Source organism: Erpetoichthys calabaricus, chromosome 10 (genome assembly GCF_900747795.2).
Source record: "Erpetoichthys calabaricus chromosome 10, fErpCal1.3, whole genome shotgun sequence".
NCBI classification, from domain to species: domain Eukaryota; kingdom Metazoa; phylum Chordata; class Cladistia; order Polypteriformes; family Polypteridae; genus Erpetoichthys; species Erpetoichthys calabaricus.
Genome location: NC_041403.2, coordinates 43,073,407 through 43,099,628, shown reverse-complemented (window position 1 = coordinate 43,099,628; position 26,222 = coordinate 43,073,407). Strand labels below are relative to the sequence as shown.

The 26,222-nt window shown below is 37.5% G+C and overlaps 1 protein-coding gene across 3 annotated transcripts in view; it reads left to right on the top strand.

The window, feature by feature from the left end:
* The window catches only part of alg14 (ALG14 UDP-N-acetylglucosaminyltransferase subunit), a 286,344-nt gene that overhangs the window by 29,896 nt on the left and 230,226 nt on the right, over positions 1-26,222 (top strand). For 2 of the 3 annotated variants that reach the window (XM_028811114.2, XM_028811115.2), the window contains exon 4: positions 13,780-14,110. In XM_028811114.2, the coding sequence (XP_028666947.1) occupies positions 13,780-14,010 (231 nt within the window). In that variant the 3' untranslated portion in view covers positions 14,011-14,110. Of the gene's footprint in view, positions 1-13,779; positions 14,111-26,222 lie in introns of those variants that run through there. The other variant, XM_051933027.1, reaches the window with a different exon arrangement.

Here is a 26,222-nt window from a genome sequence, read left to right as displayed (position 1 = left end):
TTGACAAACATTTGAAAACAAAATGTATACTTTATATATAAGTTCTGTATCTCTGACATTACTAGGTATTTTACTAATACTAAAAATATTATTTTTCACAATTATCTATTTTTGAAATTTTAGTCTAATTTTGTTAATTATAAATTTGTAATATTCACTTTTGGTGTCACCTTGGCAACTTATTATAATACTATTACAGTAGTAGTAAAATCTCCTACTACTACAGTAGTAGTAAAATCTCGTTTATCTGTCAAGGGTCGGGACCGAGGTTGTGGCAGATCAAGTCGAAGTCAAAGTGAACTTTATTGTCACCTCAACCATATACAAGTATACAGATAGACGAAATTTCAAAGTTCAGGGTCCACAGTGTAACAACATGACATGCAAATAATAAATTAAAAATAGAATTAAAATTTAAATTTAAAATTAAAACACAAATGAGACAAGACATTGTGCAAAGACAAGACAAAGAAGTAGCAGCAATATTGATGTGTAAGATATGTAATATAATAAATAAATAATAAATAATAGATATAGATAATACAGAAATTATCAGTGTATGATAGTTGTTTAAGACGTGTAAACAATGACAGGTCAGAATGTTTCACAGCAGAAGGATATCAAGAGTGTCAAAATACTTAAAGGTCAGTATGAGATTTTCAGTTCTTTTCTACATGCACACTATTCTTTGCAGGAAAGTGGCTCGCATGTATTAAAGTTCTGTTTTTCGAGGTGGTTGAGGCAGTGTGGAAATTCCCAGGGGGCAGCATGGTGTTAAGGAGTCTAACAGCTTGGGGGTACAAACTCTCCTGCAGCCTGGCAGATCTGGCTTTGATGCTGCAGTATCTTCTCTTGGATGGCAGAAGTGTGAAAAGTCCATGTGAGGGGTGTAAGGGGTCCTGCACAATGCTGCAGACCTTGCGGACACTGCACTTGTGAAATATGTCCTGTAGTGAAGGGAGAGGCACCCCAATAATGTTCTCTGCTGTCTTCACTATCCTTTACAGTCACTGGCGATCGAATATATTGCAGTTGCCATACCAGACAGTGATGCAGCTGGTCAGAACACTCTCAATGGTGCCTCTGTAGAACATGGTGAGGATGGAAGGGGGAAGACTTGCTCGCTTCAGCCGCCTCAGGAAGTGTAGTCTCTGCTGGGTTTTCTTGATTAGTGATGAGGTGTTATGCATCCACGTATGTTCCTCAGTTATGAGCACACCTGCTCCTGACTCCCTGCTCAAACGTCCTTCTGCCACATTTCCTTTTTCTCCTAACTTCTCCTATCACTCATCTCCTAAGAGGCGTTTCCACCCCTTACAGAACAGAAGCCCTTCACTCAGTCCCATCACTTACAGTATTCCACCCTTTTCTGCTCACCCAGTAAGGTCCGATGACCAGGGAGGACAGAAAAACGAAAAAAAAAAAAAAAAAAACTCCAGAGGGCTGGAGAAGAAGAAAACAATCTGCTGGGGGCCATGAGACCGCAGAGCCCCCAACAGGCATTCTACCTAACATCAATGATCTAAATCAGTCCTCATGGTTTTCAGGCTTCACATGGCAGAATTGGATGATGATGGCCATGTTGACCTCTGGCCTTCAATCCGTTAATGTAGGGACTGCATGGTGCTTTGATCAGGTGGTTTTGGCGGTGCAGTTCGCCACCCACAGAAAACCAGAAATAGAACAGTAGAGAAAGTAGGGGTTAGTACGGATTTCGGAGCCATGAAAAAAAATAATTCAATGCATATACAGAATATCAGGGTTACACTAAAATAAAGCTATGAGAATGCCATGTTAAAATAATGGGGTTTTAGCAGTTTTTAACCTGGCAAATTTCTTATCGGTAAGCTATTCCAGATTTTAGGTGCATAACTGCAGAAGGCTGCCTCACCACTTCTTTTAAGTATAGCTTTTGGAATTATAAGCAAACACTCATCAGAAGACCTAAGGTTACGATTTGGAGTGTAAGGTGAAAGGCATTCTGAGATATAGGATGGAGCAAGATTATTTAAGGCTTTGTAAACTATTAGCAGTATTTTAAAGTCAATTCTAAATAGCACAGGATCGAGTGATGTATTTTTTGGATAGTCCAGAGAGGAGTGCATTACAGTAATCTAGTTGACTAAAAAAAAAAAAGCGTGAACTAATTTTTCAGCATCTTGCAAATTTTTAAGGGGTCTAATTTTTGCTATATTTCTTAAGTGAAAAAAATGCTATACTAGTAATCTGATTAATATGTGATTTTAAAATTTAGGTCAGAGTTAATAATTACCCCTAAATTATTTACCTCTGTTTTTTAAGCCTAATTTCTAATACCCTCATTATATCCTTTTGTGCCAATCACTAAGATTTCCGATTTCTCCTTATTTAGTTTGAGAAAATTAGTACTTATCCATTCAGAAATGCAAATAAGACATTGTGTCAGTGAGACGAGAGTCGGGGTCATCAGGCACTATTGATAAATACAGTTATGTGTCATCAGCATAGCTGTGGTAGCTCACGTTATGCCTTGAGATAATCAGAACAGTACAGAAGAACATTAACATTAGTACATTAATACAGAATAAAATTACCGTCAGTGGTTTCCATTTTCATCATATTTTTCACTTTTGTCAGCATCATGCTTTATATCGTTCACTGTTGTTCTTCCTGCTCTATAAATTGAAGCAATACTTGAAGCTCTTTTTCCGTTTTATAAATGTTTAATAATTTCAATTTTTTGTGACAATTCCAACCACCAATGCTTATGTTTATCAGCCATAACAATGTGTAGTAGAATAATTATAACAAAAGAGAAAAGCTACAAAATGCTATTAAAACTTAAGTTACCTAACTGACAATGTGATTTCAAAATGCTGCATGACACGTGGTGCTGGGGAAGGACACTACGCACAAGCACAAGGGAGAGTTGTTCCAGTGTGCATAGCTTGTAGCATACCGCACAGCAGTAGTAGTACAATAATAGGAAGGCGGTTGTGTGCACAATTTTTTTTTTCTTTGACCCTGACGATTAATAGATCTGCGGTGGGTTGGCACCCTGCCCGGGATTGGTTCCTGCCTTGTGCCCTGTGTTGGCTGGGATTGGCTCCAGCAGACCCCCGTGACCCTGTGTTCGGATTCAGCGGGTTGGAAAATGGATGGATGGATTAATAGATACCAACAGTTAACTGAGTGGTGGATAATCGATGTTTTATTGTATATAGTGCTCACAAATATTTAAAAAGCTATCTTAAAACTTTTTTAAAACTGCAGTCATTTACATTTGTATCTGATTTTTTAAGTTGTCTGGATAGAGCTTATGCTTAATTCCATGCTTATATAGCTTTATACTGAAGAAAGCTACATATTCAGATATCATAAAAAGATATGTTTTCCTTGTGTGGAAAATGGTTGTGGTATTAGTTCAATATAAAGGAACAATTGTTACATAACAGCATGATTCTTTTAACAGATTCCTAAATAATTCTCTTTTGGCAGTATAATATCCTTTTAAACTTTTTTCCCTTTCCATCCTTTAAGAAACATTCTTTAAATTCATGATCTCTGTTTTGTCATTCATAACTAATGCTTGGTCTCTGTGTCTATTCTTTTTATACTGCCTTCAAATATTGATTGTACTAAAAAGTCCAAATCACCATGCCTTAGTTAGTATGTGAGATTTTGATGTGCCTTTGTTAAATGCTATATATTTTTAAAATAAATTTATCAAGATCATCTCAGTTTCTCTTAAAATACTGAGCTACTTTGGAGCACTATGATGTAAGTCAGTGTCAGGGATAGGCTTGGTACATAAGATAGTTTCGTGGAAATGGGTGAATTGGCTGTCTATCATTTTATTACATACTGATAAAAAGATTAAAGTGAAAATATCACTATCCTTGTTCTGTTACTCACTCTGTTTTCTTAATGCCATATACTATAGTATGTGCCTTGTCTTTAAGTATGAATTTAAATCTTTTTGCTAGGCAGAAGTGAATTAATTTTTGAAATTGGGCTATCATTCCTTCTAAGCTCATGGAGAAAAAAAATCCAATGATTTATTTTGTTAATTTATAAACTGCTCAAAAAAATTAAACAAACACTTTGAAAACACATCAGATCTCAATGGGAAAAAAACAACATGCTGTATATCTATACTGATATAGACTAGGTAATGTATTAGGAACGAAAGGATGCCACATTGTTTGATGGAAATGTTAATTATCAACCTACAGAGGGCTGAATTCAAAGACCCCCTGAAAATCAATGTGAAAAAATGATGCGCCAGGCTAGTCCATTTTTCCGAAATTTCATTGAAGCAACTCAAAATCGTACTCGGTAGTTTGTATGGCCCCCACATGCTTGTATGCATGCCTGACGTCGGGGCATTCTCTTAATGAGATGACATATGGTGTCCTCCCAGATCTGGACCAGGGCATCACTGAGCTCCTGGACAGTTTGAGGTACAACCTGGCAGTGTCAGATGGACCAAAACACCTGTAGACCTGTAGAGGTCTGTGCTTCCCTCCATGGATATGCCTTCCCAGACCATCACTGACCCACCACCAAACCGGTCATGCTGAACAATGTTACAGGCAGCATAATGTTGTCCACGGCTTCTCCGGATCCTTTCATGTCTGTCACATGTGCTCAGGGTGAACCTGCTCTCATCTGTAAAAAGCACAGGGTGCCAGCGGTGGACCTCCCAATTCTGGTTTTCTGTGTCAAATGCCAATCGAGCTCCACAGAGCCGGGCAGTAAGCACAGGGACCACTAGAAGACGTCAGAAGTCTGTTTCTGATTGTTTGGTCAGAGACATTCACACCAGTGGCCTGCTGGAGGTCATTTTGTTGGGCTCTGGCAGTGCTCATCCTGTTCTTCCTTGCCCAAAGTAGCAGTTACCAGTACTGCTGATGGGTTAAGGACCTTCTACGGCCCTGTCCAGCTCTCCTAGAGTAACTGCCTGTTTCCTGGAATCTCCTCCATTCCCTTGAGACTGTGCTGGGAGACAGAGCAAACCTTCTGGCAATGACACGTATTGATGTGCTATTCTGGAGAAGTTGGGCTACCTGTGCAACCTCAGTAGGGTCCAAGTATCGCGACACTGACTGTAGCCAAATGCAAAACTAGTGAAAAAACAGATGAAGAGGGAAAAATGTCAGTGGCCTCCACCTGTTAAACCAGTCTTGTTTTGGGGGTCGTCTCATTGTTGCCCATATAGTGCACCTGTTGTTAATTTCATTAACACCAAAGCAGCTTAAACTGATTAACAACCCCCTCTGCTACTTAACTGACCAGATCAATATCCTAGAAGTTTCATTGACTTGATGCTATACTCATATATAACAGTTTTTAAAGAGAACCTGTCTTCAAAGAAAGTAAAGCATTATCTGTTCTCTCTGGCTTTATAATTGTTGTCTCATGTTTGATAAGTATTGTTTCACTGTTACAGAGGTAACAATGCTCTAGTGTACACTAATATGAACTGCAAGCTGTGGGAGCATAGTCCTAAATTTATTCATTAATCGTGTACTTTGTTTGCCATACACTGTTCTTAATAGTTTTACTTTGTAGTTCTATTTGATCTGTTAAAAGTTTTTGGTGAATTTCTGTTAAAATTTCTCAGTATTTATCCTAGTATTTTATTGTATCTTATTAGTACTTGCTTTTTGTAATCCTATTAGCTATTTTTGTTACTTTATTGTATAAATGATGTAGTTTGTTATTGCATTTTGCTCAATAAGTTTTGTAGATGTTCATTCTTTGTAAAGACGGATTTTAGTACCTGTATACACAAGAAAACCCAACCTATCAGTTAAAAAAGAAAAATTGCTTACAGATGTATTAAAGTACTTTACAGAGTTGATTTAGTCATGTACTCTAGTGCAAGTGAAGGGTGACTTCTCAATCCATTATAATACTAAATCATTTTTCTAATATGCCAATAATTAAACTATTTTTTTAATTCTTCATTGGGAGTTATTCAAATTATATAAATGTTCCGGGGTGTGAAGTCATAAATTTGCCATGAAAGTCATGAAATTTAAAAATGCTGGCTTACTGCCTGAGAAAGATTATTCTTTTCCACATTTCCAGTATTATTCACTGAATGCAAATGCATTATCTGAAAGAATAATCAGTGGTTAGGTTCAAAGGGCAGCTAGAGTAAATGGAAAATGCATCCTGGGACTGATGCATTTGAAGTAAATCCCTATCCCCATTTCACAAGTTTTTATCAATTTTGCAACAAAACTTTGGTAGAAAACCACGGGTATATTACTAGGGAACTGAGCTAAAAGCTCCTCCATTGTATTAATAAAGCAAAGAGGAAATCACCCGCACTGCTTTGGAGGAAGTAGTAGTCCCAGCATTTCCTGATTTCCAATTTAGAATTTGACTGTGTTTGCATTAAATGAATTGAGTAGAGTATTGGTTAAACTGTGTTAGGAATAATTGGGTGGCGCAACACTTTCCTCTGAAAGTTGAGCATTTTCTTTCCTGCTTACAAAGTTTGGAAAATTGAATCATAAAGGTCATAATGAAGGTATTTAAACAATGCACACCCAACTTCCTTTCTAAAGTGTCAGTGGAGAACATAATGTCCTTGTGCCTTCATGAGCTTCTTCAACATCTAGAATCATATTGTACACAATTATGTCAAGCTTTTTAACAAATTGCTAGACAGGGCATATCAATTCGTCCTTCTGTTTTTGTCTATTAGAACTTCTTTCTGAGGAAAATCAACTGGTGAAGGTAAAAGTTGTCTTTAAGCCCCTCAGAATTGCATCTAATTATCATTCTTGTATTCATTGTACACATATAGATTGTATGATAATGGCAAAGTTTGTTGACACTGTTTCTCTGAATTTCCCATTGGGATTAATAAAGTATCTATCTATCTATCTATCTATCTATCTATCTATCTATCTATCTATCTATCTATCTATCTATCTATCTATCTATCTATCTTGTGGATCTCATTGCAAACTATAATGAGTCTTTGTACAGCACAAGCAAAAGTACCTGTTCAAATGGTATAGCGTTACTAATATAAAAGTAAATTGGAAAAAACATTATTGATCGTGAACTTTGAGACAAAGGGCCACTGTCAACTTCATATATCAATGCCCAGGTTTTAGAGTTAGTGAAGAATTTCAATTTGCTAGACACCACTATTTCCAGAACTTTAACACAGGATATATCTGTTATTTAATATTTGTCAAAAAGCTGTTATTTCTAAGACAGTTAAAAAAGTTCACAATGAGACAGGCAGTGATGACCCTTATCTTCTTTGTTACTGAGTACATTTTGACCTTGTCCATCTTAGTTTGGTATGGGAGTATGTTTGCTTAGGACTGGAATCGGCTAAAGAGGGTGGTGTGCAATGCTTTTAAATAATTACTTGTCACCACATCACTGTGCATCCAGACTGAAAGTAAAGCCACTATGATAATTTCTGGAATACTTCAACAGCATGACTCTCTGTTCACTTTCCATTTTTCTAGTTTTCTTCTGTGAAGACTATAACTATTAGATTTTACCAACATTCTATGAGAAGCATTAACTCTTGACCTTGAGAGTTATCTACAATAATCCAATGAACATATCTAAGTGTGTTTTTTATTAAACTTGTTGTTTATAAGCTTTTTTGACATTTTATACTTACTATTATCTTTAAGCTTCTTGTTTGCATTAATATACTATTTGTAAGAGCTGCACCAAACCACATTCCATACATTGGACATTGTTATGGAAATAAAGTAAATAAGTTATTTTTACTAATAATGGGGATACTAAACCTATGTTATATTTGGATAAGTTCTCTAATCTAGTGTAACAATATTCAGAAGTTACAGATATGTTGAAATGGTGTGATATAGTGATTGTACAATTTAAAAAGTACACATTAACTTGCATTGATCTATTCTTTTTCTGAATCTTCTTATTCCACTAGAGGCTGGATATAATATACCCAGCTGATAAGGTGATAATATTATAGTGACTATTGGCTGTATTTATATTCATGTCATAAGGTAGTGAGAGATACATCCAGTTCCAGACTCTTCCATGCATTTAAAAGTATATTCATATGTACCCAGTGCTTGTGCATTTTAAAGTATAACCTTTTTATACTTTGGCATTGCAAGAGGGTAGTAAGACTCCTCCTTACTTTCACAGAGAGACATGTATAGTCATGAATAAGGATGCCTTCCCCATTGTTTAACAAGTAAGTGGAAATGGTGACACAGATGTCTAGTTGCTACACCTGTAATGATTTTAGTCATTGCACGCACATTTAAAAAAAAAAAAAAAAAAAAAAGGTGTGGATACATGAAAGGTGTTGGTATTCCCAAGAACATTTTTTTTCTCATGCAATTCATTAAGAAGGAATGACTGGCCAATGTTTTTATTAAATATTGTAAATGTTTAATCTTGAAAGTGATTAATTTTACACCCTGTGCCGGGTGACGCAACAATAAATTTTCAAGTCTGTGTTGAAGAGATGGAATCCATAACATCCCAATCTGGATTTATGCTATAAATGTCTGGACTTTTTACTTCATACTGTATATTGTCACAATCTGAAACAGTGTACCTCTAATTGTGAAACAAGACGTAGTACATTATTTATATCAGTGAGTACAGTTAAATTGTAACTGTAGTATTGTATTAAAAGACAGATTTATTGCCTCTGACTCCAAGTGAGTGGTTTGATGAGGAGTTAGCAAAGTGAATCTGCAGGCAGTGGATGTGACAAAGAAAAGGTCAATTAAGTAGTAATCTATGGAAGAGACTGATTAGTCATTGAAGGTGAACTCCATGTAGTCCTTGGAAGGACAGAGCAGCAGCAGCAGAATTGGAGGTTAGCTGTGAAAGGAGTTAGACTCCAGCAGTGTTTGGGGTAACACGTTCGTGTTACGTAGTTAGATCACTTTTTAAAATAATGAGTAATCCAATGCAGCACTAGTTTTATTGAAGTAAAAATACCTGTGTTACTTAAAAAATTACAGACATACATTGCTACCAAAGCTTATTCCTGACGCTTCTAAAAATATTTTTATATTATTTTGCAGAAGTATTGCAAAGTTTATTTGGTAACATAGCACACCTGTGTGCTTAGGCCATCTAGGCAAGTTAGGGAGAGGTTAAGCACATGCATAGCATTAAATCAATGGAAAAAATGTGAACTAAATTGTAAGTTTATATTTTGCTTGTGCCGAGGGATCAATATAATCTTCCCAATTGAGGGTTACAAGGAAACATTGATTATTGCAGCACAACTTGTGTGTAAGGCAATAAGCAAATGTGGACTATATGTTGGTCCTTTGCTTGGCTCAATTGCACAGCCAAGCAGAACAGTGTACTGTGGGCCATCTAGTAACAGAAACCTGTAAATAAGGTGTCAGTTTAGTTTTGACCCATCTATTAGCTATAGATATGTTGAAACAGTGTGATCGGGTGGTGCAGCAGCCAGTGTTCATACCATGATTCTTCTGTGGCTCGCTTGGGGATGGAAAAAGATGATGGATGTTATTTACTTCATAGCATATGAGGGACCACAAATATTTATATAACACAAGAAAATGATCAAATTTGGCTCTGTTTCTGGTCTGGTTTCTTGAAAGTTCATATTGGGTATAACATTTTAATGTCAAATGCTGGCCAGTGTAATATGCTGTTTTCATAAAAAAAGAAGAAAAAAAAAATACAAAACTAACAAACTGTTTGTAATGCAGAATATTTTGTAATAGGTAATTATATAATACCAGTAACGGCACACTGCATGATAACATGCAGTGAATACACTTGACTTGAGCATTCCTAGTTTTCATAGTATTTCTCTGTACGTTTACCATTCGTTTGCTCAGAGGATGATGTGCTTGCTGTTTCCTGAGCAGCTCTTCTTTTCTCCACCCTAGCGGCCCTCTGCTTCTCTTCTTCCGTCTGCATCTTTTCGCGTTAAAACTGATTAAGTTAGTTTTTGTGTTGCAATTACTTAGAACGTTTTTCTTAAGTGCCAGCTTAAGTGAAAAATTAAGTCTTCAATCTGCCTCAAGAATGATTTAAGATATGAAAAGGTAGGGAAGTGACCACGAAGGTGGTTGGGAATGAGAACGGTGCATGTATGCATGCGTCGCACGACCGCTGAGAGTTGATCCTACAATACAATAAAAATAAAAAGAGTAATTAAAATCATCACCCGAAAGCGGATAGTAGACGTCATGTAGTATATGTGTACCAAATTTCAGGTCAATAGGTGAAACGGTTTGCGAGCTACAGGGGATTTAAAATCCTGGACAGACAAACGAACAGCCACGGTAGCATATTATATAAGAAGATATGTAGTTAACTTTTCTGTATGTAATGAATAATGTAACTTAAGCTATTTTTAAAAGTAATGTTCTCCAACACTGGCCTCCAGGAAACCTCGCGTGACTGAGTGTTGGAGAGACGCTGCGTTGCACATTGTACAGGGCTACCAGCTCCAATGATGATAAAGTGTCAGCTGAATAATGTCATAAAACAACATCACTCATCTACCAGTATACAGTATTATTTTGCCACAGAATATAACCACCAAAGGGCAAAGTTAAATGAGTTCTCATCAGCATCAATTATAGAACACCAAGAGCAGAATATTTGTAGGTTTTCAGTTTTAGTTCAATGGCTAACATGATGCAATGATATATTTAACCTGAAACTCCTTTACAGCCATCAGACACTGGTGTATCAAGAATTAACAAAAAAAAATGATTCATGGTAGTAATGTAATTTGCCACGAAGTGCCATTGTACAGATTTGGGAATGAGCACATCATGAACAGAGAATGCCTGAACATTTCTTTCTACATTGCTGGTGAAGTTTTAAAGCCAAGTCATTGTACTTCATGGCAGATAAAAATGAGTGAATTTTGTAACAGTGAATCAAAAATATACACATACTGTACTCTTGTGGATAAAATGTTCCAATACTAGATCATCCCCTTTTGCTTTGGGTCTTAGGGTGGTCTGCAGTGTTTGGATGAGATAGCTATTGTAGTTTTTACGTACAGACAGAACATTCCAAGTGACAAATTAAATTTAAATTCTATAGCAAATTTTTAGAGGCTGCGTGTTGAACATGTGCTTTGGAATCAATTAACTTAAGGTCTTGAGGGCAATATAATCCAGAAGACACATGTTCTTTACCACTCATCTAATGCCAATATTGAAAACTTAAAACTTTATTTTCATTTTTGTTAATTATATACTGTAGTTAGGATGAATTAATGAGTTAATTAAAATTATATGTTAATAGTTGGTATTAATCAAAATGCTAAAAGATGCACATATTTACATGTATACCAATTTACAAAAATATGGGTTAAAATATTCACTTTTTAATACACCTACACATATGTATTTCTATATGTTTCTATGCATGTAAATATTTATTATACAGTACAGTATATTCATATAATGAATGTCAAAAGGCTAAGTGCCCATTGGAAATTCAGTTATGTTATGATATAAAGACTGAAGTCAAGGGAAATCATATTAGACCTTTCTCCACTTCCAGATCCTGTAATTAGCAATATTGAAAGACAATTGGAATCCTTTTATGAAAAAAAAAAAAAAATTATATATACAGTGGAACCTCGAGATACGATCACCTCTGTATACGAGAAATTCAAAATACGAGGAAAGTATGAGCGAAAAATTCAGATCTAAATGCGAGCATTGGCTCGCGTAACGAGCCACGAGCCAGGCTGTGGGTATAGCTCGCGGCTTAGTGAGGGGGCGTGGTAGCAGTTGCGAGCCGCGATCTGCGGTGTCTGCGTTTCTCACTTAAGTGCACAGGTGGGAAACTGCCCACATCCATGATTGTTCCTGTGGCTGATGGGCTGCAGCTGCCATGTCCTCCCCGCATATATAGAGAAGCGCGAGCCTGTTAAGGGGGAGAAGAAGTAAAAGAAAAGAGAGGAGAGAGAACGGAGGTTGCGGCAGGCAGGCAGGCAGGCAGCAGTAGTAGGAAGTCGGTGCGGGAGAGCGAGCGAGCGAGTGCAGGCTCGCGTGTAGCTGAACAGGCGAGCCAAACAGCTGAAGCAGGATGGTGTAGAGAAGGTCAGCTGCATTTAGAGTGTCTCGCTTGTTGCAGAGCCCGCAGGTGAGACACTAACAGAGAAGAAGCACCGGGGATTGTCATCTGTTTTTTAAAGACTGCATCCTTTTGACGTTTTAACCTCGTGTTAAAGGATTGTTATTCTTGTGTATTTTAAACCTCCACTTCACAACTGTTTTAAGGATTATTTATTTAAAGATTTATTGAATGCTCTACTGCACTTTGTACACCTGTTTTGATTCTTTTAATAATCAGTTATATTATTTACCAGTGTTATTTATTAAAGGTAGACTACAGTATATATAATTTATCAGTGTTATTTGTTAGGAAAATTGATTTTTATGTTAATATATTTGGGGTGCGGAACGGATTAACTGGATTTCCATTATTTTCAATGGGGAAGTTTGTTCTAGATACGAGAAATTCGCTATACAAGCTCAGTGCTGGAATGAATTAAACTCGTATCTAGAGGTTCCACTGTATATGTGTGTATATATATATATATATATATATATATATATATATATATATATATATATATATTTTTTTTTTTTTTATATATATATATTTTTTTTATTTATTTATTTATTTTTTAATTAAATAAAATAGATGACTGAAAGCAGATGTCTGGGTTATCTCACAGTTTTGTGCTGTGGATTTAGTCTGCCAAAGCTGTTCCCTAAGTAACAGTTTGATAATTAATAGAGCAGACACTTTGGACATGAGCCATGCTCTGTCTGTTTTTCTGTGTGTTCCAGGGATCAGAGTATAGGTGTCTGACCATCTGACAAAGCAGAAAATCTTTTTTACTGTCCCACTGAAGCAATTAATCATTATTGGACACAATGCAAAAATGTCAAAAAAAATTATTTTCATTATTTTTTGAATAGTGGCCCATTGTGTAACTTTAGAGTTAAATGGGTATGGAAATATCTCTTTAGTAATTGTTGCATTTTTGTAATTTAATGCTTTAAAATTATAATCGATTATTTTTAGCTCAAATATCTCCCAGTGAATCATATTTCAGGTTGCTATAGTTGGTGTTTGCTATTTTATCTGTTTGTAAATATATAATGTACATTTTCAGCTTCTAAAAGTAAATGAAATGATACTGCACAAACCTGGCTGGATAAATGATCATTTTCATACGTTCAGATAATAGGAATAAACTAAATTTTCATGTAGAGATCTGGCTCCTTTGTGCATTCTGTCTGCCAGTTATGACTAGTAGCATTCATCAGTCTTGAGTTTTAGGATGTGTTTCAGACTTGCCTCGCATGCAAATACAAATGTGTTATTTCCTAGGGAAAATTACTTCATTATACACTGTCTTCATTTGTTGCCTAGAGATATGAATTAGTTTAGTTAAATTTTAATAATCTGAATTCTGATGCATCTCAACAATTAATTAAACAGTATGAACTGATTTGATTTGTATTGAGCTTTGGAAACTATAACAGAAGATCCATCTTCTTGTCTTTATCATTATTTCTTTATTAGCTTCAGGTGGCAAAATGTAAGTGTAATAAGTTAAAGCATACTTTGTAAATAAATTGCTATAGTTTAGAAAACCTAATGCCATGATATGAAAATGGGAAGATAATATGGTCTAATTTCTTCTAAATGTTTAAGGTTATATGGTGTAGTATATTTAAATTCAGTTGCTGACTTTGGTTTCTTTGTGTTTATTCCATTTAGATTTTATGCAATGGACCAGGAACGTGTGTCCCACTGTGTGTTTCAGCTCTTCTTCTTGGAGTCTTGGGAATCAAGAGAATTCTGATTGTCTATGTGGAAAGCATCTGTCGAGTTGAAACGCTATCTCTTTCTGGAAAAATACTATATTATTTGTCAGATTATTTCTTCGTTCAGTGGCCTAACCTAAAGGAGAAATATCCTAGATCCATTTACCTTGGTAGAGTAGTATGAAGAAAATTGTTTCTTTGTTTGCCACGTGTATTTATTTTGAAATTATGTAATGGCTCATGATTTAATTCATGTGAATTTAAATAAAACTATTTTATTAGAATGTTTTTGTTAAAGTTTTATGTATATCCAAAATAGTAAATGCATTTAAAGGTAATTGATTCAACCAGATTATTGAAACTCATACCATCATGTGGTATCATTTACATCTCTTTGAATAAATATGTCCATTATACATCTGTTTTCTGAACATGCTTATTCCAGTTCAGTCTGAGGGAACCACACTGTGTTCCAGAAATACTGCAAGCCAGAAACAAACCTTAGACAGAGACACCATTTTATCGTAGGGATTAATGAGTATATATATTTTAAAAATCAGAAAGAAAAGAATTGTGTAAAACCAGACAATGGAAACGGGAATATGTACCATTGTTTTTTTTAATGTGAAAAATAAATGTCTGACTTAGTTTTCTAAGGATTTGAACTCAACACCCACAGGAATTTACAAGTTGGGTGAATTACTGTGAGCAGGCAGACATCAATGAAAGGCCACTATCATGGAAATGATTTTAGTTGTGATGCGTGAGAGAACTACAAGACCTAAAAAGAGTACACATGTTCAAATGAAAGTCATTTTTTGCCAGCAGAGCACATTAATCTGAAATAAGGATAAAACAAAGCTGTGCTTACTTTTGTTTTAATTAAACATTTAGATCCAGCTAAGATTCTTAAATGTTTTTGGGCTAAGCAAAATTTACTGTGTTAAAAAGAGAAAGTATTACAAGCTTTGGGTTTTTTTTTTTTTTGAGTTGGGAATTCTCCTGAGGGCCTAATGATCTGAAAATGGTTGCAATGTTAGGGCCATACTTGAAGGCCACTCCTAATTTAATACGGTACCATTCCCTGAATCCATTTCATGGAAAGGTATGCATGCAACTGTGAGATTGTACTTAAAACAGTTTTTATAAAGCTTTAAAAATTCACTGTTGTTAACTTAAATCTCCTTCCTGTGTGTTTTCCAAATAGGTAGTTATCTGTAATCAAACACTCCCAAATTATTTTACTAATAGAGGCATAATTAGATACTTTGTTTTTAAAATTAGTAAAAATATATTTTCTCTTGTCATGTACAGTCATATGAAAAAGTTTAGGAACTCTCTCAGCCTGCATAATAATTTACTCTACTTTCAACAAAAAAGATAACAGTGGTATGTCTTTCATTTCCTAGGAACATCCGAGTACTGAGATGTTTTCCGAACAAAGATTTTTAGTGAAGCAGTATTTAGTTGTATGATATTAAATCAAATGTGAAAAACTGGCTGTGCAAAAATTTGGGTACCCTTGTAATTTTGCTGATTTGAATGCATGTAACTGCTCAATACTGATTACTTGCAACACCAAATTGGTTGTTAAGCATTGAACATCATAGACCGGTGTGTCCAATCATGAGAAAAGGTATTTAAGGTGGTCAATTGAAAGTTGTGCTTCCCTTTGACTCTCCTCTGAAGAGTGACAGCATGGGATCCTCAAAGCAACTCTCAAAAGATCTGAAAACAAAGATTGTACAGTATTATGGTTTAGGGGAAGGCTACAAAAAGCTATCTCAGAGGTTTAAACTGTCAGTTTCAACTGTAAGGAATGGAATCAGGAAATGGAAGGCCACAGGCACAGTTGCTGTTAAACCCAGCAGGTCTGGCAGGCCAAGAAAAATACAGGAGCGGCATGTGCGCAGGACTGTGAGAATGGTTACAGACAACCCACAGATCACCTGCAAGAACATCTTGCTGCAGATGGTGTATCTGTACATCGTTCTACAATTCAGCGCAATTTGCACAAAGAACATCTGTATGGCAGGGTGATGAGAAAGAAGCCTTTTCTGCACTCATGCCACAAACAGTCGCTTTTTTGTATGCAAATGCTCATTTAAACAAGCCAGATTCATTTTGGAACAAAGTGCTTTGGACTGATGAGACAAAAATGTAGTTATTTGGTCATAACAAAAAGCACTTTGCATGGCGGAAGAAAAACAAGAAAAATACCTGCTACCTACTGTCAAATTTGGTGGAGGTTCCATCATGCTGTGGGGCTGTTTGGCTAGTTCAGGGACTGGGGCCCTTGTTAAAGTCGAGGGTTGGATGAATTCAACCCAATATCAACAAATTCTTCAGGATAATGTTCAAGCATCAGTCACAAAGTTGAAGTTACGCAGGGGTTGGATATTCCAACAAGACAATGACCCAAAACACAGTTTGAAATCTACAAAGGCATTCATGCAGAGGGAGAAGTAGAATGTTCAGGAATGGCCATCACAGTCCCCTGACTTGAATATCATCTAAAATCTATGGGATGATTTGAAGCAGGCTGTCCATGCGCGGCAGCCCATCAAACTTAACTGAACTGGAGAGATTTTGTATGGAAGAATGGTCAACAATACCTCCATTCAGAATCCAGACACTCATCAAAGGCTATAGGAGGACAACGTCTAGAGGCTGTTATATTTGCAAAAGGAGGCTCAACTAAGTATTGATGTAATATCTCTATTGGGGTGCCCAAATTTCTGCACCTGTCTAATTTTGTTATGATGCATATTGCATATTTTCTGTTAATCCAATAAACTTAATGTCACTGCTGAAATACTACTGTTTCCATAAGGCATGTCATATATTAAAAGGAAGTTGCTACTTTGAAAGCTCAGCCAATGATAAACAAAAATCCAAAGAATTAAGAGGGGTTCCCAAACTTTTTCATATGACTGTATGTACTATTGTATATTAGATGCATTTACCCAAGGAGATTTGCAAGATCACATCATAGTACTACTCTCTTAGATAGTTTTTTTTTCCTCAAACTACTGAAAAGATGGATCAACTGACTTACTGTTTGTATCATGGTGCAGTGCCTTTTGAATTTGTTTCATAGTTTATTGTTATATATCATTGAATCGTAGTAGGTTTAATTTGCTTTTTTGACACTGATCAACAGAAAGACTCTTTATGCCAAAACAGATCGCTGCAAAGTTGTATAAATAAATTCCAATACAAAACACTAAATAACGGATCGCCTAAAATATTCACCCCATTAATATGACACACCAATAATGTGTCATCCCTGGTGCAGCCAGTTACTTTTGGGTGTCATAGCATTACAGTAGTTCAATGGAGATCACCGGTCAACTCTTTCCATTGACTGTAGTCTAAATGCTCCCTCTCTGGACGGGCCACTTGTTGTGAGTCAGTATGGTGGATTAACCTACACACTGAAAACAAAAGGATACTCCAAGCAGCTCCATGAAAAGGTGATTAAAAGGCACAAGTATTCACTCCCTTCAAGTCAGTATTTAGCAGCTGCACCTTTGATAGCCATGGCAGCCTTAGATCTGTGTGCACAAGTCTCTGTCTATCAGCTTTGCACATCTGGACTCTGTACTTTTCCATATTGTTCTTTACAAAAAACTTGGAAAAGCTCAGTTAGGTTGCTTGGGGATCGTGAGTCAAAAGCCTTTTTCATGTACAGCCACAAATTCCAATTGGATTGTGGTCTGCACCCTTCAGAACATTTACAGTGTTCTTCTTTAGTCACTCCTCTGTAGTTGTGGCTGTGTGCTTGGGGTCACTGTATTTCTGGAAAGCAAATCCTCCCCCAAGACAGAGGTTTCTTGCAGACTGCATCAGATTTTCCTCCAGGATTGTCCTATATTTTGCTGCATTAATTTTAACCTCATAAGCTTTCTATTGCCTTTCACAGAAAAGCATCCTCACACGCTGCCACCACTATGCATGTTGGGGATGGTATGTTTTTGATAATTTGCAGCACTTGGCTTACACCAAATATGGTGTTTAGTCTGATGACCAAAATGCTCAATTGTGGTCTCATCAGACCATAAAGTCTTCTTCCAGCTGACATCGAAGTCTCCCATGTGCCTTCTTGCAAACTCTAGCTGAGATGTTGTTTTTAATAGTGCCTTTCACTTTACAACTCTCTCATAAGGCAGCAACCGGTAAAGCACATGGTCTGAACTGTCTCTCCAGTTTCAGCCTATGTAGCTGTTTTTGTCTTTGTAGAGTAATATATTGCTCTTCTTTCCCCTATTGTATTATTAATATGTAGCCTTTGTCAGAATGCCTAATCTCACAGACTTACCACTGTTTATAAGGTATTATAGTATAAAACTTATCCCCACCTTTGTGTGTTATGGGTCCACAGCTCTTCCAGGAAAGGCCAGTTGGTTTAAAATAAATAATCGTCGCGCTCGCGGCTTAGGAGGGGGCATGGTGGCTGTAGTGAGCTGCAGGGCGATCTGCGGTGTGGGCGCTTCTCACCTAAGTGCACAGGTGAGAGACTGCCCACATCCGTGATTGTTCCTGTGGCTAATGTGTTGAAGCTGCTATGTCCCTCGGCATAAAGGGAAGCGTGAGCCGGTTAGGGAAAGAAAGGAAGAAAGAAAGACGGAGGTTACGGAAGGAAGGAAGCATGAAAGGAAGGGAGAGAGAGCGAGTGCGCCAGTGCGAGTGAGTGAGTGAGCGAGCGTGAACAGGCTCGCAGCAGCTGAGTAGGCAACCTGGGTGTTAGGCCAACACCCTGGGCGTAGTAGTTGTTGTTGCTCCCGCAGAGTTTTATGAAGGACAAGAAGGCGGATGATTCTCCACGGATGGCAGCGGGAGTTAGGACTTGGGATGTGGTGTCCTCCACGTGAGAGCCATGGCTGTTGGAGGAATTCCCAGGTCACTGTCAGGGGGAGCCGACCGGAGCCAAGGATCGAAAAGGCGACTGACAGTAACAGTGGAAGTAGGCAGAAGGTCAGCTGCATTAAGAGCATCTCGCCTGTTGCAGGGCCCGCATGGGAGAAGTAGGTGAGACGCTAACGCTATCAGAAAAGGAGCATCGGGCATGTCATTTGTTTTTTTTTTTAAGACTGCTTCGTGAAGTGCGTTTTAACCTTGTTTTAAAGGATTGTTGTTTTGTATTTTAACCTCCACATGTTTCTTTTTATGGATTATTTATTTATTGAAGACTTCTGAATTGCACAGCTGCACTTTACTTTGAACACTGTGTTGATTTATTTTGAATAAAAGCACTTCGCACATTTGTTACATCATCCCCTTGTTCATTGTTATTGCCTCACTGTCTAGCTCATCAGTGACATTACCGACGGTGTTGGGTTCAAGGGCTCCCAGACTAATGAGGGGAGCACGGAGCTGAACCCGCATCGTCACAACCTTCCCTTCTATATCTATAACCTCAGGTAATTAGATGTAGTAAAAAGACAAGCAGGAGTTAAGTTACACATAAAATAATGTATTATTGATAATAATCATAAATAATAACAATATGCAAAGTACATTTGAATATTGGCAACCATACAACCTGATTAAATGGTGATGTGTAGTTTCAGGCGGCACACAGACTTATAGTTATTTAAAATGTCTCTAGTTAAGGCATCATTGGTGCTCAGCTTTCTTCAGAACAGGCCGTATGACTGTTCCAATATGGCTGCTAAGTTGTGGTCTCCATTTTGTTGTCTTCATCATCAGAGGTTAGTAAGAGATGCTTCTTTCAGTTGTTAGTAAGAGAGATACTGTATGCTTCTTTATGATCAGAGGTTAGTAAGAGAGAGAGAATGTGGTTGAACAAGCAGATTTATAGATTCTCTGTCCAACCCCTACAGCCAATAGGACATCATGGTACTTAAAAGCTTATGATAGAAGCCAATTCCAAACAGCCATACTTCAGACCAATGGGGGAATACAACATCTTAAAACCTGCCACCCCCAAGACCATATGTTTTTATGGCTTTCTTGTGGGGGTTGAAAGACTTTAGCAGAGAAACACTCGCCAAACTGGTTTAAGGCACACCCACCCTCCCCCAACTCTGTCATAAAATTCAGAGAGACCCATTCCTAAAGGTGGTAGGCACTCACTAATGTAACACTAAATCACATTGCTTTGCCTAATTTACAAATAAAGACATACAATATATTTATCAAGTTATATGCAAAATCTTACATCACAACAGTAGCTTATATCTCCTTCAAAGTTATCTTAAGTCTCATGGTGGCCTCCCTCACTGGCCTTCTTGCAGAATCACTCAGTTCTTGCAGATGGACTGTTCTAGATAGATTTACAGTGCTGATGTACCTTTTCCATTTCCAAATGATTGATTTAACTGGACTCCAAGGGTTTTTCAGTGACTTGGATATTTTCTTCTGTCCAACTCCTGACTTGTGCTTTTTATGGAGTTGCTTGGATTGCTCTTTTTGTCTTCTTTATGTTGGTTAGTCCTCCATATTGACTCACCGCAAACTGGACCTCCCAGATAAGGTGCATTTATGCTTACTGAAACCCCAGATAGGCGATCTGCATTGAGTTAATTATGATGCTTCTAAAACCAGTTGCATTCACCACTGATGATTTAGGTGTCATAGTAAAAGGGGTAAACGAATACTTACATGATCAGTTATTTTGTGTTTCATATTTGTAATTAGGGCGGCACGGTGGCGCAGTGGGTAGCGCTGCTGCCTCACAGTTGGGACACCTGGGGACCTGGGTTCGATTCCCGGGTCCTCCCTGCGTGGAGTTTGCATGTTCTCCCCGTGTCTGCGTGGGTTTCCTCCGGGTGCTCCGGTTTCCTCCCACAGTCCAAAGACATGCAGGTTAGGTGGATTGGTTCCCTGCCTTGTGCCCTGTGTTGGCTGGGATTGGCTCCAGCAGACCCCCGTGACCCTGTGTTCGGATTCAGCAGGTTGGAAAATGGATGGATGGATGGATATTTGTAATTAATTTAAGCCGCTTTACAGAGATCTGTGTTTGCTTTGACGTTAAAGATTTTTTTCTGTTGATTAGTGCCAAAAAAGACTAGTTAAGTCCACTACAATTCAATATTGTATAACAATAAAATGTGAAGAATTCCAAGAGGTGAATACTTTTTATAGGTGCTGCAAATAAAAGAAACAATGCCCTAGCCGCTATGCCACACTGCTTATCTATTCATGGTAACAATGTAAATTCTTTAGTCCCATCTATTAGAAGACAGAAAATTTCAGTTTTATATTTGTGTAAGTCAATGTGTTAAATTCTCCATTTCTGGGCAGCTGTAAGTATCATGTATAGTAAACAAGCACCATTTGGGCATATTGTTTAAAGTTTTTCAGAAGAAATGCATATATCAAAGGTAAAGTTAGCAAAAGGAATTTACAATTACTCCAAAAATATTATGGATTGTTGTCACATGTTGCTGCTAGTTTGGTGTGCTGTAGCTGTTTTGTGGTAGTTTGATACAAAGGAAATGATAAGTGCCTCTCAGCAGGCAGAGTCTGTTGTGAATTTATTCAGGACACAAACCTTCTAGTGTTATATTTTTTTCTTTTGCAGCTGTGTTTCCTGTTAGTCGACAGCAGAGTTCCAGATATATCAGATGAAATAAGCTGGAGCGACACAGTTCACACCAATAAAAACAGAGCTCTGAACACTCAAGGTCTGAAAAGGTATGCAGATATTTTTCCTGACAAAATGTGCACCAATTGGATCAAAGAAAAAAAAATGGTTGAACATTTTTAATTGGTAAAGCATGACTTGGGAGAGTAGAATATGCTAGTATACTTTTTAACATTACTTTGCAAGTGGCTGCCATACCACAAATAATTTACCATGAACTACTTCTGGAAATTGAAAGTGCTCACTGCCTTAGTCATTTATGAATCTGCAGCATTTTGTGTTTCATCCAATTCCAATTTGACCTTAAATGCTTCATGAAGGTAAATAAACAAAGCTTTTTTTATTTGTTTTTATGAAATTTCCAGTTAATCTAATTTTATATGTTAATCTGGTTAACCAGTGGGAGACAAAGAGTACAGATAAGAGGAGAATGCTCCACATGGCGGGAGGTCATCTGTGGAGTCTCTCAGGGGTCTGTCCTTGGATCGTTACTTTTTCTGATTTATATTATAATGAAAATGATTTCAGTATTGTAAGTAAACTTGTGAAATTTACAGATGACACAAAAATAAGAGGAACAGTAGACACTGAGCAGGCAGCAAAAACAATTCAAGAAGATATGGACAATCTTCATAACTGGGCGATCACTTAGAACAGGGGTGCCCAACTCCAGTCCTGGAGGGCTGCAGTGGCTGCAGGTTTTCATTCTAACCCTTTTCTTAATTAGTAACCTGTTTTTGCTGCTAATTAACTTCTTTTGAATTAATTGTAATTGACTTGGGGGGTATTTTTCGTACGTGGATTACTCGCTTAGCCGGATGTAATTGTTGACGATTTGGCCTGATCCTGGATCTGTCGGTTTTTGGAAACTCTTGCTGGAAGTGTTGTCATAGCAACACGTCCAAATCCGCAAACCTGCTCGGAGCAGGTTTGTTCTGCGTAAACAAGGATTAGTTTACACACGTGATCAGTGACGGTGCGTGGAAGTCATCCAGTCAGGGCTTCGCCGTTCATGAATGAGCGACCAATTGATATTGGTGCGCAAATTATACGAAGAGATTTTCATATAAAGAGGGTTTTGCGCGATCGGCAAGATCCTTTATTGCCCCCGGAGGAAATTCTGTACGAAAGATACCGCTTTAGCCGAGGGGGAATATGATGATGATTTAAACGACGTACGAAAAATACCCCCTTGCTCTTGAACACTCAGACTCCTTAATGGTTTCTTTTTCCTTAATTAGCAGCCAAACAATAATGAGATACAAAATGAGCCAAAACATGGCAAGCAAACCGTCATACAAAATCTGAAAATAAAGAAAGGTGAAGGTCTCAGGAATGCTGATCTGCTCTTAGAAAAGAGAAAATTCACAATTTCAGAAATGTCTGATATTGCACAATGAGAGCAGCAACAAGCCATGGAATTAAAGAACGGGTTTAATTAACGACAAGACTCTGCGCCTAATTAAGCAACTGCTTGGAGTGAAATTGGTTGGAGTTTGAGGCCCTGACTTAGTTGGTCCTCTGTTGGCTCCCTCACTTCACATTTCACTTCTGTTTGGATGCCATTTAAGTAAAGAAATGAAGCAATTCAGAGGTATGATGAAGAAATTCAGGGAAACATTTCTTAAAAACCAAGTCAAATAAAATTAATTCAAAAGAAGTTAATTAGCAGCAAAAACAGATCACTAATTAAGAAAAGGGTTAGAATGAAAACCTGCAGCCACTGCAGCCCTCTAGGACTGGAGTTGGGCACCCCTGACTTAGAAAATGTAGTTTAATGCGGAAAAGTGCAAAGTGCTACATGTGGGCAACAGGAACTTCAGTTCTAAGTACAAGATGGGAAATACTGTTGTAAAGGAAACAACCTTCAAAAAGGATTTAGGGGTTTATGTTGGTACAACATTTTCATCATCTACTCTAAACAGTGTGCAGAAACACTTAAAAAAGCAAATAAAAATGCTGGGCTATATTTTAAAATCTGTTTAATTTACATTGAGGGACATTATGTTCAGACTATATAATACATTAGTTAGACTGCATCTGGATTACTGTGTGCAGTTCTGGTCACCATGTTACAAGAAAGGCATAACAGCACAAAAAGCTTTGCAGAGGAGGTCAACCTGGTACAACCCAGGACTTAAGGACATGTCCTACTCTGACAGGCTCAGAGAATTAAAACTTTTTTGTCTCAAGCAGAGAAGACTGTGTGGACTCTTAATCTACGTCTTCAAAATACTCAAACGCATGGGTAAAGTAGATCCAGCAGATTCAACTAAACGATGAATCCCGTATTTGAGGACACCATTGGAAATTAAGTGGAAGTGCTTTTGGTACTAAAGCCAAGAAGCAATTCTTTAAACAAATAGCTGTGGGAATCTGAAACAAACTACTGAGTCATGTAGTTGAAGCAGAAACCTTCACAACCTTAAGGAGTATCTGGATGAGATCTGGATGGGGACATCTTAGTTATTAGCTAAGACTTATGAACTTAATGTTCTCGTTTTGCTTGTCAAATTTCTTATATTTTGATGTTCTAAGTCAATTGTTAATTTTCCTGAGATTTAAATTTTTTTGACTTCCTAACAAACTAAAACTGGTTCTATTTACTTCAGCTCTCGTGCAACCAACAATATTCTCAAAGCAAAAAACAAAGTGTTGAACATCTCTTTCAAAACACTATAAACAAATGTTCTCGTGTATCACTGGTGGCACAAGCAAACACTAGCAATCAATACAGTAAACTCAAGTTATCACAGCCTGAACTCCATTACCACACCTTTCTCCATTTGTAAACACTAAGCACCCAAATTGTTCACACACCAATCAGAACGTAAGGAGAGCTTTTTGGATCAATAGGTACTACTAATGAAAGCCAGAGGGTTGACTGCAGAATAAGGCCAAGGGTTATATGGCAGAAGGTGGATGGTGAGTCCAGCCAAACATGAGCTACTGCACGTTTGCATCTGTTGTTTGTGCTTTCAGACAAGAAACTGTTATATTTTGTGCTTGCAGTACTACTATGAAGTGTCATGCTGTCCTTGTACTGAAGTGTAATATTATAGATACTCTTCTTTACTCTTGACTGTAAGCCTGTGCTGCTGAATGCTTATAGTACTGCTGTAAAATTGTTTTTGCAGAACTCAGAGGTGACTCCCTGCAGGAGGCAGGATATGGCTATTGACAGATGGCCAAGAGGCGGCCCTGGTGCACATATTCATTGCCAGTGTTTCAGTTCATTTGCATAAAATTCAGAGGTGAATGATTGAAGACCAGAAAGTTTTTTGAGGAGATCATCGTATCTCCATGTCAACAATTCAATGTTTGCTGAATTGTGAAGGAAATTCAGTGAAGTGAAAAACTAACGCTTTCAATATGTGCAGGTCAGTAACTGTTATGCACTCTAGTTTTTTACATGGGTATTATAGTAGAGTGGTTCTAAGATTTATTCCTCCAAGGCCCCCCAGTATACCATAAGAATATGTGAAGTCCCCCTACATGATTTGATACATTTATGATACATTTATTAACAAAATCATATTTGCTGCTATGCTATTACACTGCCTGTGTATTTTAAAGCATAATACAAAATTAGGAAAACATTTCAAAAACAGCCTGTGTGTTTTTATTAAAAAAAAAAAAAAGTTATTTTTAATAGTGACTCAATTTCTTAATTATAATATAAAATGAGTTGGCATTTTTAGGGGGGATAAATAATGAGCAGTAATTACCAAAATACAGAATACAGTAATTACTAGTCTTCTTCTTCTTCTATTTTTGGCTGCTTCCGTTAGGGGTTGCCACAGCAGATCATCTTCTTCCATATCTTCCTGTCCTCTACATCTTGCTCTGTTACACCCATCACCTGCATGTCCTCTCTCATCATATCTATAAACCTTCTCTTAGGCCTTCCTTTTTTCCTCTTGCCTGGCAGCTCTATCCTTAGCATCTTTCTCTCAATATACCCTGCATCTCTCCTCTGCACATGTCCAAACCAACGCAATCTCGCCTCTCTGACTTTGTCTCCCAACCATCCAACTTGAGCTGACCCTCTAATGTACTCATTTCTAATCCTATCCATCCTCATCACACCCAATGCAAATCTTAGCATCTTTAACTCTGCCACCTCCAGCTCTGTCTCCTGCTTTCTGGTCAGTGCCACCGTCTCCAACCCATATAGCTGGTCAGCTGGTCTCACTACCGTCCTGTAGACCTTCCCTTTCACTCTTGCTGATATCCATCTGTCACAAATTAATCCTGACACTCTTCTTTACCCATTCCACCCTGCGTGCACTCTCATTTTCACCTCTCTTCTACAATCCCCATTACTCTGTACAGTTGATACTAAGTATTTAAACTCATCCACCTTCGCCAACTCTACTCCCTTCATCCTCACCATTCCACTGACCTCCCTCTCATTTACATACTGTACATGTATTCTGTCTTGTTCCTACTGACTTTCATTCCTCTCCTCTCTAGAGCATACCTCCATCTCTCCAGGGTCTCCTTAACCTGCTCCCTACTCTCACTACAGATCGCAATGTCTTCAATAAACATCATAGTCCACGGGGACTCCTGTCTAATCTAGAATACAGTAATTACCAGTAATTACCAAAATACAAAATTTGCCACTGCAGATATTTTCAATAACTAAAGCTGCTTAGTTGGCTTAAGTATTATTTTTTAAACTACACATTAAATGATTACGTATTTCATCCATCCATCCATCCATCCATCCATCCATCTATCCATCCATCCATCCATCCATCCATCCATCCATCCATCCA